Source organism: Lonchura striata, chromosome 7 (assembly GCF_050655825.1).
Source record: "Lonchura striata isolate lonStrDom1 chromosome 7, ASM5065582v1, whole genome shotgun sequence".
Classification (NCBI taxonomy): Eukaryota; Metazoa; Chordata; class Aves; order Passeriformes; family Estrildidae; genus Lonchura; species Lonchura striata.
The window spans coordinates 16,247,642-16,258,454 of NC_140709.1; the positions used below are offsets into that span (position 1 = coordinate 16,247,642).

The window sequence follows — 10,813 nt, forward strand, 5'->3', positions numbered from 1 at the left end:
CTTCGGCTGCCGGCACCACCCTGCCCGCAGCCCGGCCTCCCCAGCCCCACGCACGCACCGCTCCCGGCAGCAGCCCCCACACACACCCCCTGGCCGGGGGCCGGCCCCCCAGACCACACTGTCCTTGCAGTCCTGGCATTCCAGACGTCTCAGCGCTTTCACAGCTCAGAGATAATATTCACGGCGAGCAGACGTTTGCGTCAGTGTCAGCTAGATCTCAATGCCACCCTGTCCCGGGGGGAGCGCTGCGGGCAGACGGGCTGGGCAGGCAGGCAGAAGCCCGCGGCAGAGCCCCCCAGGCCAGCACCCCACCGTGTGCCCCACGGCCATGCTGCTGCTGCTGCACCTGCTGCCTGCCATGCTGCCCACCGCTGCCCTGGCCAGCTGCACCGGGGCGGGTGCCGACCGGCAGCTCATCCTGGCCAAGGTGCGGGCTCGGGTGCTGGAACATCTGAGTCCCCCCCTTCTCCAGGAGGAGCCACAGATGGAAGCAAGGAGGGTACACCGGAGAGACGTTCTTGAAAACACTGAAGTGGAGCCGGAGGAGCTGGAGGACACCTCCCAGGTGATCTTATTCCCTGCCACAGGTGAGAACATCCTGATGAAAGGGTGAAGCAGGGTGGGGGTTGGAGTAATGCAGACGCTGAAGGATGGCGAGGCTGATGTGGTGCTCTGTGGGAGAAGGGGAAGAAGGTATGCCAGGCTGGGACATGGGCATGAGTGAGATTTGGTGGAGAGCCAGATGGAAAGGTATGGCAGGCATGGACAAGCAGAACAGTTCAGGACAGACAGCAGAGGGACAGGCAGCACAAGAGGGTGCTGAGAGGCTAGGAAACAGCTGGCCAGGCAGGATGTGGAGACATGGAGAGGGATGAGGAGCAGGGTGGAATAGGGTGGGATGCTAGGGAATGGGGCAGGATACTGGAAGGTGGGTTGGGATGTTAAGGGACAGGGCAGGATGCTGAAGCATGCGGCAGGATGACCAGCAATAACAGCAGGAGATGGGGCAGAATGCTGGGGGATGGGATAGGATGCACATGCTGGGGAAAAGGGGGCAGGATGACCAACTATGGGACAGGACTGGGAGATGGGCCAGGATGCAGGGAGATGGTCAGGGTGCAGAGGTGGGGGAAAAGGACAGGATTACCAGCTATGAGGTGAATGCTGGGGGACAGGGCATGATGTGGTCTCTGGGGGAAAGGGGCAAGACAACCAGCTATGGGGGAGGATACTGGGGGACAGGGGTGACAGTAATGGACCAGCCTAGAGCATAGCAGAGATCAGTTGTGGGGCACAGCACAGAAGCTGCTGCACAGCACCGGCTCCTCTGCACCCAGCCACAGCCTATGCCAGCAGCCAGGAGCCCTGCCAGCATTCCAGGGACCTCTGCAACATCCCACTTGTGATTTGGCATTGGGGATTCTCCCCAGGTCTGGGCGCAGACCCTGATCATCTTTTCCCCCCCACAGACGTTCCCTGTGAGCCCACACAGCCAGACAAGCTGCTGGAGGAAGAAGGGATTTTCACCTACCTCTTCCAGCCCTCGGCACACACCCTGAACCGTGTGGTGACTTCTGCCCAGCTCTGGTTTTACACGGGCCCCTCGGCTGCCCCCAACCACTCCTTCCCTGAGGTGCTGACCCTGTCCCCTCAGGGCCGGGTGCCGGTGACAGCCATGGCGGAGCGGACACCCGAGCACTGGACAGTGTTTCACTTGGCCCCAGTGCTGCTGCCCCAGCTCTGGCAGCCGCTCTTTGTGCTCCTGGTGCGCTGCCCTGGCTGCCCCTGCCTGCCTGAGGGGGACAAGATGCCCTTCCTGGTGGCCACCACCCGGGCCAAGGGCAGCGAGAGGGCTCGTCGCTCTGCCATGCCCTGGTCCCCGGCCGCCCTGAGCCTGCTGCAGCGTCCATCTGAGGAGCTGGCTGCCCACACCAACTGTCGCCGGGCTTCCCTCAACATCTCCTTCGAGGAGCTGGGCTGGGACAAGTGGATCGTGCATCCCAGCAGCTTTGTTTTCCACTACTGCCACGGGAGCTGCGCTGCAGGCCACGGGCTGAGCCACCGGCTGGGCGTGCAGCTCTGCTGCGCTGCCCTGCCCGGCACCATGCGCTCCCTGCGTGTCCGCACCACCTCCGACGGCGGGTACTCCTTCAAGTACGAGACAGTGCCCAACATCCTGGCCCAGGACTGCACCTGTGTCTAGGGCGTCCTGCAGCCCAGCCCGGACCGTGATCCCACGCAGGAGGAGTTGCTTTCCCAGTGGAACCCTGGCTGCTGGGATGGGGGAGTTTGGCTGTACCACCCTCCCTCGCACAAGCCAGACTTTTGGGCTGGCCCTGGTACCATCACAGAGCAAATCAGGACATGGCGGGGCATGGATAGGCACAACCTACGGCAAAGGCATCACTGTCCTGTCAAAGCCAGGCTGCTGCCTGCAACCAGATTAGCCCTCATCTCTCTTCACCTGCTTCCCTGCTGCAGTTCTGCACCCCCACAAAGATTGGTGTCTTCCTCCTGCTGCAGAGTTCAACAGCTTCCCCTGTGCTCCAGGCAGGGCCAGGCTGTTGCAGCAGGATCAGGATGTGCCTGGGTGAGCCCATGCCAGGACCTCACACTGGTGGCAGGGCTGGCAGCACACGTGGCACCACAAGTGAGCCCTCTCCCAGCAGCATGGCTTGTTGGAAAGCTAAATGGGATGAGTGAAATAAACTTGTTCCCTTTTCTAAAGCAGCCTGGAAATGTCTGCTTCTATCTAGATGGAGAAATGAGGGGATGGGCAAATACTGTTAGAGGCATCCAGCTCCGATTTGGGGTACCAGAGAAGGGACTGGAGTATGCTGGCCAAAATGGGCAGGGTGTGGCTGGGTTTGATCCTGCCCCAGGCAGGGGTGTGCAGAGCAGAGCAACATCCCTTCTGCTCTGGGCAACAGTTGTACAGTAACGGGGACAGCAGGGGGCTGGAGAGACATGGGGATGGTGGGAGGATGGGGAGGCAGAGGGAAGCCCCTCACCTGGCCCCTTGACAGTGACAGGGCCAAAAAGGAATGTGGCCAGTGCAATCCCTCTCCGGCAGGATGATGACGATGACGGCAGGATGATGACGATGACGGCTGCCCCGACCACAGCCGCCTCCTCATGACAGGAACAACTGAGTCACCCCGGGCAGCAGGGAGGTCCCAAGGCACCCACGGCAGCACACACAGGATTCCCTTCCCACCCCTTCCTCCCGAATGAGCGGATGCAACGGTTCAGTACAAAACGTCTTCAGCCTTTACTAATATAGATATTAAAAAAAAAAAGAAAAACAGAGTGACAATCATTTCCGAGTAAAAAACAACACTACAAAAGTCCCCATGTGACCCAGGCTGAGATGATGAGGAATGCTCCACTGGCTCCTGGCCGAGCCCAGCTCGGGGCACCACGTCCCCACACTGTGAGGCCAGGGTCTGGCTCTGTGCAGGGGGGTCCCAGCCCTGCAGCCAGAGTGGGAGGAGACAAGTTTTGGTCCAAGGGCAGCCTGCCAGGACAGGGCGGAGGCAGTGGGAACGACAGCCCCTGACCTCTGCACAGACATTTCCAAGCAGGCCAGCCACGCAACTCATAGCCCCATGCCAGGATGCTGTGCAGCACAGCCCCTTAGGCCACAAAGTCATTTTGTGGCAGCGCAGTGCCACCAGGACCCCTCCCACCCCCTCCAAGAGTAATGCCAGCCCAGGACTCTGTCCCACAGCTTGGCCTGGCCAGCCAGACCCCCAGCCTGCTCCCCTAAGTCACCCACACCTCAGGGGGCAGTACCAAAATCACCAGCACATGCAGAGCACCAGCTGGTGCTGCCATGGGTAGTAGAGGGCATGGGGGGCACAGGGAGGTGCAAGGACAACATGCTGGGGAAAATGGGTGTGGGAGGAAAAAAAGTGGGTGAAACAGGAGATGGGGGGCACAGGCCCAGAGTGGAGATTGGGATGGAGTATAAAAATGCCAGGGTGCACATGTTGATGAGTTTATAAAAACGTACAAAAATAAGATATTCCCTTTCTGAAAATTAAGTAGGAATGAACCCCATGGCCCCTGAACCCTCTGCTGCCCACTAGGACAGAGCTGCCCAGACTGCCCCGCTGGGCAGGCGTGTGGCATTCCTTGCCCTGTGCTCCTGGCAGGACGCCTATCCCACGGTGGCAGTGGCAGCCACTCCGGCAGACACCACTGTCATTCCTGGCGACACTCACAGCCCTGTGGGGAGCAAAAAAGCAGGTCAGCACCCACCTCAGGGGGAATGGCATCCTCTCTCCAGGGGAGCCTCGGGGCAGCCCCCATGCCTCCACCCCGGTGGGCAGGATCCATCCCCCCCTCCCAGCTCACCCGTGGTCCTGTCCATCCCCCCCTCCCAGCTCACCCGTGGTCCTGTCGCAGGCGGCGGTCCCCTTCTCATGGGCGAGGTTGAGGCGGTTCTGCTCGGCGGCGATGCCGTTGGCCTCGGGGCTGCTGCTGCGGGCAGGACTGGGGGGCCGTGGCGGGGGCTGGAGGTGGAAGGCCACCTCCAGGTGCTCCTGGGCCAGACGCAGGTGCTCACGCAGCCGGTCCAGCTCGTGCACCGGGGGAGCTCCAGCCAGGGCGAAGCGCCCCTGGGCCAGGCTCTCTCGGTAGTCCAGCTTGCTGTTGGGCAGTGGGGCTTGCGGCAGCTCCTTCTTCAGGGAGTGGTAGGTGGGCGGGGCGCTGGGGGCTTTCTTGGGGTATTGTGGTGCAGGACTGTCGCCAGCTGGGAGTGGGGGGCCATCAGCCTGGCTCAGGGCATCACGGATGCGCCCCACACCAAGATGCAAGAGCTCGCAGAGGTTGAGGAAGAGGCAGAGCCCGCTGACGGCGTACATGATGAGGAGGAAGATGGTCTTCTCGGTGGGGCGGGAGACAAAGCAGTCGACAGTGTGTGGGCAGGGGCTGCGGCTGCAGACGTAGGAGGGGCTCACCTCAAAGCGGTACAGCAGGTACTGCCCGAAGAGGAAAACCATCTCCAGCACTGAGCGGCACAGCAAGTGTAGCACATAGGCACGCATCAGCCCGTCCTGCTTGATACGGCGCCGGCCATCATGCTTCTCTCCGCCCTCTGGGCTCTTCTCCTTCTCCACCTCGATCTCCTCAAAGATCATGGGGTCTTCTTCATTGTCATCTTCTGCCTCCTCGTAGTCTCGCCCGGCTCCCCGGCGCACCACCGGCATGCGTGCCCGCCGGGCTGACGGTGGCCTGCGCCGTGAGGACTCGGGCATGCGCGCGATGCGGTGCATGGCAAAGCCCAGGTAGAGCACCGACGGCGTCGCCACCATGATGATCTGGAAGACCCAGAAGCGGACGTGGGACAGGGGCGCAAAGGCGTCGTAGCAGACGTTCTCACAGCCCGGCTGCTGCGTGTTGCAGACAAACTTGCTCTGCTCGTCGTAGTAGATGGACTCTCCCCCCACGGCCGTCAGCACGATGCGGAAGACAATGAGGACGGTCAGCCAGATCTTGCCCACGAAGGTCGAGTGGTTGTTGATCTCCTCCAGGAGCCGCGTCAGGAAACTCCAGCTCATCCTGACCAGGCAGTTGGCTCAAATCCTGCAAGGAAGGGCCAGGCAAAGAGGCACTGAGCAAATCTGCATGCACCTCACCAGGACCCTGAAGCCCGCCAGCTGCTAGCCCAGCTCTGTCCTGCTTCCTCTTCCAGCACCAGTGCCCATTCCCTTACCCACAGATCCACAAACACAGCCCTGATCAGGAAGCTGCCTCCCCACAACTTTATTCCCTGCTCAGCACTGCCTCACTGTGCTCCTGTCTGCATCCTGCTCCCACCCTGCTGCCAGCCAGGTGGGTGGAGGCAATGGGGAAATGCTGGGACATCCTGGTTGCCTGCAGGGACACATCTAGGGGAAAAGTGAGCACAGTCACAACCAGAGCAAACATGCCAGTGTAGGGCAGCACCAGCTGGGAACTGTGAGGGGACAGGCAGGAGCAGAACCACTTCCTTCTCCCCTAGTGACACACAACCCACCTGGCATTGGACAGGTCCCTAACCAGTGTCACACCCTGTGAAAGCACTCACACCCTCCCACGAGGGTCCACAGGCCACTGGAGGAAGACTACACATGGCAGCTCCACTGGCCCACTTCAGCTGCCCGCCCTGAGCCCTGGCTGAGGGGAGCAGGTCTCCAGAGTGCATCCCCCACCACATGCTAAATCAGCCAGGTCCCCTTCACTCCTCTGAGGGCCAGCAGAGATGCAGCATCACTCTCCCACCAAACCTCAGTGCTGTGCCCTCTCTCCTGCAGGATCCCAGCCCCTCAAAGCCTGCAGTGGCCAGTGTTCACAGCACCCTGCAGCTCCAAGGCAAGGGCTGGTGGGGGGATGGAATGGGGACAGGATAGTGATAGCAAGGGGCAGTGTGGGGCAGCCAAGGAATTGCACAAAACCCTGGCAAAATAGCTGACACTAGAGATTGGGGAGGAAATTACCAGGACCATGTCACTTCTCCCGGCCAAAGAAGACACAAGAAACCCACACCACCCACTGCCACCCCTGGTTTCAACAGCTTGTGCACAAGATGATGCAAGCCAGGGCAGCAGGTGGCAGGGATGGCCCAGGGCGAGCAGAGGGTATGTGTCCACACAGAGCCCCCAGCAGCCCCTGCCAGCCTCATCCATCACCTCTGGTCAGGGCATGTCCCTGCAGATGATGATTGATGCTGCACTGATTCCACTATTGTCCACATAAGAGGATCTTTCACATTAAGCTCAGCCAGCCTCCCGACCAACCTCACCTAAGCAGAATAGCCCCTCCAGCACAAGCTCTTGCTGCAGGAGGTGTCACAGGCTGGCTGGCACCAGGGACCCAAATTCAGCCCATCAGGGCCACCATCCTCCTGTGGTCATATGCCCTGCAAGATTTCACTGCTGCCCTGTCTCCCAGGTGTGAGCCCCTTTCCCCCACCACCTCCCTGGAAGGTGGATGCTTTGTGTCTGCCTTTACCCTAGTCTTAGCAGCACACAACCCTGACACCAGGGTGAAGAACTAGGTGAGAGGATGAGGCAGAGGACAGCTCCAGGAACTAAAACCCAGGCTATGTCAAACCACGACAGGTACCAAGCCCAAGGAAAGCAAAAACAGGGTGGCATTGCTGTGCTGGCTATGGAAGTGTGGCATGGGAATGGCTGGCAATGCGGGATGGCAGCAGTAGTGGGCATAGGCAGGGCAGAGCTACCTGCAGCCTGTCCCCTATGCCGGGCAGGTGTCCAGAGGCCAGTTTTCAAAGCAGCACAGCCATCCAGAGCCTCCCGGCCACGCTGGGAGTCAGCACTAGCACCATCTATACCCTACACCTACCCCTCCGTCCTACCGACCCCCGTCCCCCCGCGTGGGGCTCCCAGTCCCCTCTGCCCTGCCTGCGAGCCCCAGCTTCCCTGCCCAGGGGCGCAGCAGCAGGCATCCCACCCTGGGGCTCACCGGCCCTGCCCATCTGGGGACGCTGTGCCACTGCCCTCTGCGCCCTGGGGACCCAGCCCTCAACCCCAGCCTTCCCGGGGTCCCCGGTCCCACCGACTCCAGCGCCCCGAGGGCCTCCAGCCCAGCTGCCCCGGCCCGTCCGAGACCCCCAGCCCGCGATCCCGCCCGCCCGCGGCCCCAGCCCGCGCCGGGGCTCCCGCCGCCCGCGGTGCCGTCCCTGCCCCACCGCCCGCTTCCTCCCGGAGCTCCCCGGCCCCACTCACGGCGCACCGGGACCAGCGGCTCCCGCCGGCAGGGCGGACAAAGCGGTGGGGCGGCGCGCCGCCGCCTCCCGCCGAACAAAGGGGCCCGGGGCCGCCCCGCCCCGCCCCGCTCCCGCCCGCCCGCCGGTGCGCACCGACCGACCGCCCCGCTCCGCATCTCCGCCCCGCGTGTCCGCTCCGCGGCCCCGCTCCGCGCCGGGCAGCGCCCGCGCCACGCGGCGCCGCGGCCCCGGCCCGCCCCGCTCCGGCTCGCCCCGCGCCCGTCGGGCGGTGCCGCCCCCGGGCCTCCCCGCCCGCGGCTCGGAGGCCGCGCGGGGCCGCGGGCAGCGGCCGGCGCCGGCCGAAGCTCTCCCAGAGGCGGCTCCCGCCCCGGCAGCTCCGTCCGGCTCCCGCTGCCCGGCTGCTCTCTCCGCCCCGCGCAGCCCGTGGCTCCCGGGAGGCCGCTCCGCCGGGCGAGGCGGACGCTCCCTGCCCGCGTCAGGGGATCGCTCCGAACCGCGGGTGCGGCTCAGCCCGCGGGGTTTTCAGGGCTGAGTCCGGCCGCGGCGTTAGAGGAGGGAGCCCCCTGCTCCGGCCTGAGAGTCTTTTGCACAATAACCTCCTGTTCCTTGCAGCGTTCTTCCCCGCCCAGTGGAGAACGGGGATGGAAGAAAGGAGAGATCCTGTGGCACAGGGGAGAGGTGGCCCCACACGTGGTGGGAACGCAGAACAAGACGTGCCTGTGTGGTGGTAATGTGCCTCAAGCATTTTGAAGCCCGTGCTGCTTCTCGTATCCCAGGCCAAGTTCCTGCAGCAGGGCCGGGCTGAGCATGCAGCACCTGGAGATGTGCCCTTAGAGTAACCTACTGCACTGCCAAGGCCAGCACCATGGCAGCAGCGGCTTTGAGTCACCACCCTGGAGCTATGCCCTGTCTTTCCACCAAAGGACCCTGACCACTCAATTTCTGTACTGCTGAAATTGGCTAGAATTTTTTGGGGCTGAGTCTCCACATTGGGCCAACCACACCCTTGACGTCCTGGGCCCCGTTGTGTGGGGATGAGGAGGGATACTGAGCAGTCTTGCATAACCCAAATAGTTATGCTGAAGCTGGTGTCTGCGTAAGCTCATGAAGCACTGCTTCTCCTTTCTGAAACACATGCTCCTGCTGAAGGGTTTCTATGAACTGGGTGCAGCACTGGAGCTGGCTAGGGGAGGGCTAAGGCCAGGAGGCTGCGGCAAGGAGAGCTATGGGGCCTGTGGCCATCACATCCAGTGTGGGGTTTTGGTTATTCTGCAGCTGCCCTGTTGCTTCCCTAAATCGGCAATATCACTATGGCATTGCATCAGCACCCACAGAGTCTGGATACAGGCTTAGTGCTCTTACGTGTGAGGGCAACTGGAACCCTCCAGAGCAGTGTTCTGTACCCTGACAGAGATGCAGGTGTGTGCACAACAGGCTGGGGAAAAGGGCCCCACTTTGGGCTCTTGCCCACTCCTTCCTTCTCCCCAGCTCATGGATGGGTCAGTCCCAAGTGATGCATTAAGGTCTATGGAGGGAGAGCTGCAGCAAGGAAGGGAATTGGACCAGGACATGAAGAAACAGTTTCCATTGAATCCCATTCTCATGCATGCAACTGTGGCATTAACATTTCTGTAAGGAAAAAGTGTGTTCCAGATTCAACACAGGCACTCTGGTCACAATCTCCATCCCAGGCCAGGAGAAACAGGAAGAGGTGGATGCAAGGAGACAGCAAGCCGAGCAAAGAAACTCAAGCTTTTGGAAGAATGTAGAGAAGCTTTCAACTCCAGTAATGAAACCCAGAGCTGCAGGGAAGTGGCACCTGCAGTGCAGCGTGGAGAGGTGGGAAAAGGGCAGTGGGCTGCCAGCATGAGGACAGCATTCCAGCACGCTGGGGAGGTCAAGCAGCACATGTTCAACCTCCTGCTCTTGCCTGGCAGTTAAAGGGACTTGTGGCTTTCCCCACAGTAACCACTTGTTTTCAAGTGTTTCCAGCCTGGAAAGCTTGCCTCCAGCCTGGCTTCAACCCCAGGCAGCCGAGCAGTTTGCCAGGGGTAAGGGACCTATGTGACCCATTGACTCTGGTGCTCAGCGCATTAAGAACAAGGCGCTATTTCACCAGCCTCATGTTAAACTGGGGAGTGTGACCACTGAGGCACTGCAAAATGAAGCCCTTGTGCCCAGAATGAAGGTGCTTGTTGCACTGGGGTCAGGCACCAGTGCTACAGCATTTCTGCACAGCACAGCTCAGCCCATGTCTGGGCTGCAGGGCAGGGATGGCCTCGGACGGCCAGGCCTGGGGCTGGTGTCACACAGCCCATGGACAGGCATTACTGTGCTTGTCAGCATCTGACCGCTGGCGTCAGAGCCCTCCAGCTTCCCTTGTGATGTTGCCCTGGGTGTTCCTGCACTCTTCCCTTTTCTTAAGCTTGCAAAATCCAAATGCCTGCAGAGGTATCATTCTTTCAGCTTGGGGCAGAGGGAAAACCCACATCGTCCGGGAAAGGAAGACAGTGGACAAAGGGTGTTGCCCACCCTCATCTCTTTCCACATCAGCTGAGGCTGACAGAGCATAGTGGGCAGGAAGGATGTACAGACCAGCAGTTTTGTGGGGTCTGGCTCAAAGACCAGCTTTTCAGAGGAAACAGAGGCACTGTCACCAACCACAAAAACCAGGATCAGTCTCAAACCACCGAGTCTGTGGGGCAGAGCCACGGAAGGGCAGCTGCATAGCCCAGCAAGAGCAAGGGGAGCTGGCAAAAGAGGAGATAGTGGCTGAGGGGGAGTGTAAGCAGAGGGATAAGAAGAACATCCACTTCTTGGAAAAGTGCTGCAGCTCAGGAGGGACATTGGAAAGAGCTTGTGCAAGCACTCCTTCCTCCCTGTTCAGGCGCAGTGCTGCAAGAGAGGCATCCTCTGAGACACCAGTGCCAGCCCCTACCTTGGCCACCAGAGAGGGTGCAGGGAGGGTGCAGGACCCAATCTGGCTCTTGATAGCAGCCTCAGTTTCTGCTCTGATCAATACAGCAGGGCTGGGCCCTCTTTTGACTGCTCTGCTTCCAGGGACAGTGGCAGTAAGGC

The 10,813-nt window shown here is 61.2% G+C and overlaps 2 protein-coding genes across 6 annotated transcripts; one reads left to right on the top strand and one right to left on the bottom strand.

Annotated features, from left to right (window-relative positions):
* Window positions 1–95: 95 nt before the first annotated feature.
* On the top strand, window positions 96–2,730 carry INHA (inhibin subunit alpha). Its single transcript, XM_021526334.3, has 2 exons — window positions 96–587; window positions 1,470–2,730. Exons 1-2 carry the CDS (start codon window positions 221–223, stop codon window positions 2,201–2,203), a joined length of 1,101 nt encoding a protein of 366 aa, XP_021382009.3. The 5' UTR covers window positions 96–220; the 3' UTR covers window positions 2,204–2,730.
* A 517-nt stretch (window positions 2,731–3,247) lies between these two features.
* On the bottom strand, window positions 3,248–10,813 carry LOC110468413 (gap junction gamma-1 protein). 5 transcript variants are annotated; one of them, XM_085585043.1, is made up of 3 exons: window positions 10,674–10,813; window positions 4,394–5,589; window positions 3,248–4,230 (listed from the first exon to the last, which is right to left on the bottom strand). In XM_085585043.1, exons 2-3 carry the CDS (start codon window positions 5,562–5,564, stop codon window positions 4,223–4,225), a joined length of 1,179 nt encoding a protein of 392 aa, XP_085441169.1. In that variant the 5' UTR covers window positions 5,565–5,589; window positions 10,674–10,813; the 3' UTR covers window positions 3,248–4,222. The 5 variants fall into 5 exon arrangements, with proteins under 5 accessions (XP_085441169.1, XP_085441168.1, XP_085441167.1 ...); XM_085585042.1 differs by lacking the exon at window positions 10,674–10,813 and adding an exon at window positions 7,872–7,978; XM_085585041.1 differs by lacking the exon at window positions 10,674–10,813 and adding an exon at window positions 7,868–7,976.

What these genes read in the sequence shown, in the direction of transcription:
- INHA (XM_021526334.3), top strand. Translation starts at nt 221, where the DNA reads ATGCCACCCTGTCCCGGGGGGAGCGCTGCGGGCAGACGGGCTGGGCAG. An exon ending in GATCTTATTCCCTGCCACAG is followed by an intron (nt 588 to 1,469) that starts GTGAGAACATCC and finishes TCCCCCCCACAG; the next exon opens with ACGTTCCCTGTGAGCCCACA.
- LOC110468413 (XM_085585043.1), bottom strand. Translation starts at nt 5,564, where the DNA reads ATGAGCTGGAGTTTCCTGACGCGGCTCCTGGAGGAGATCAACAACCAC.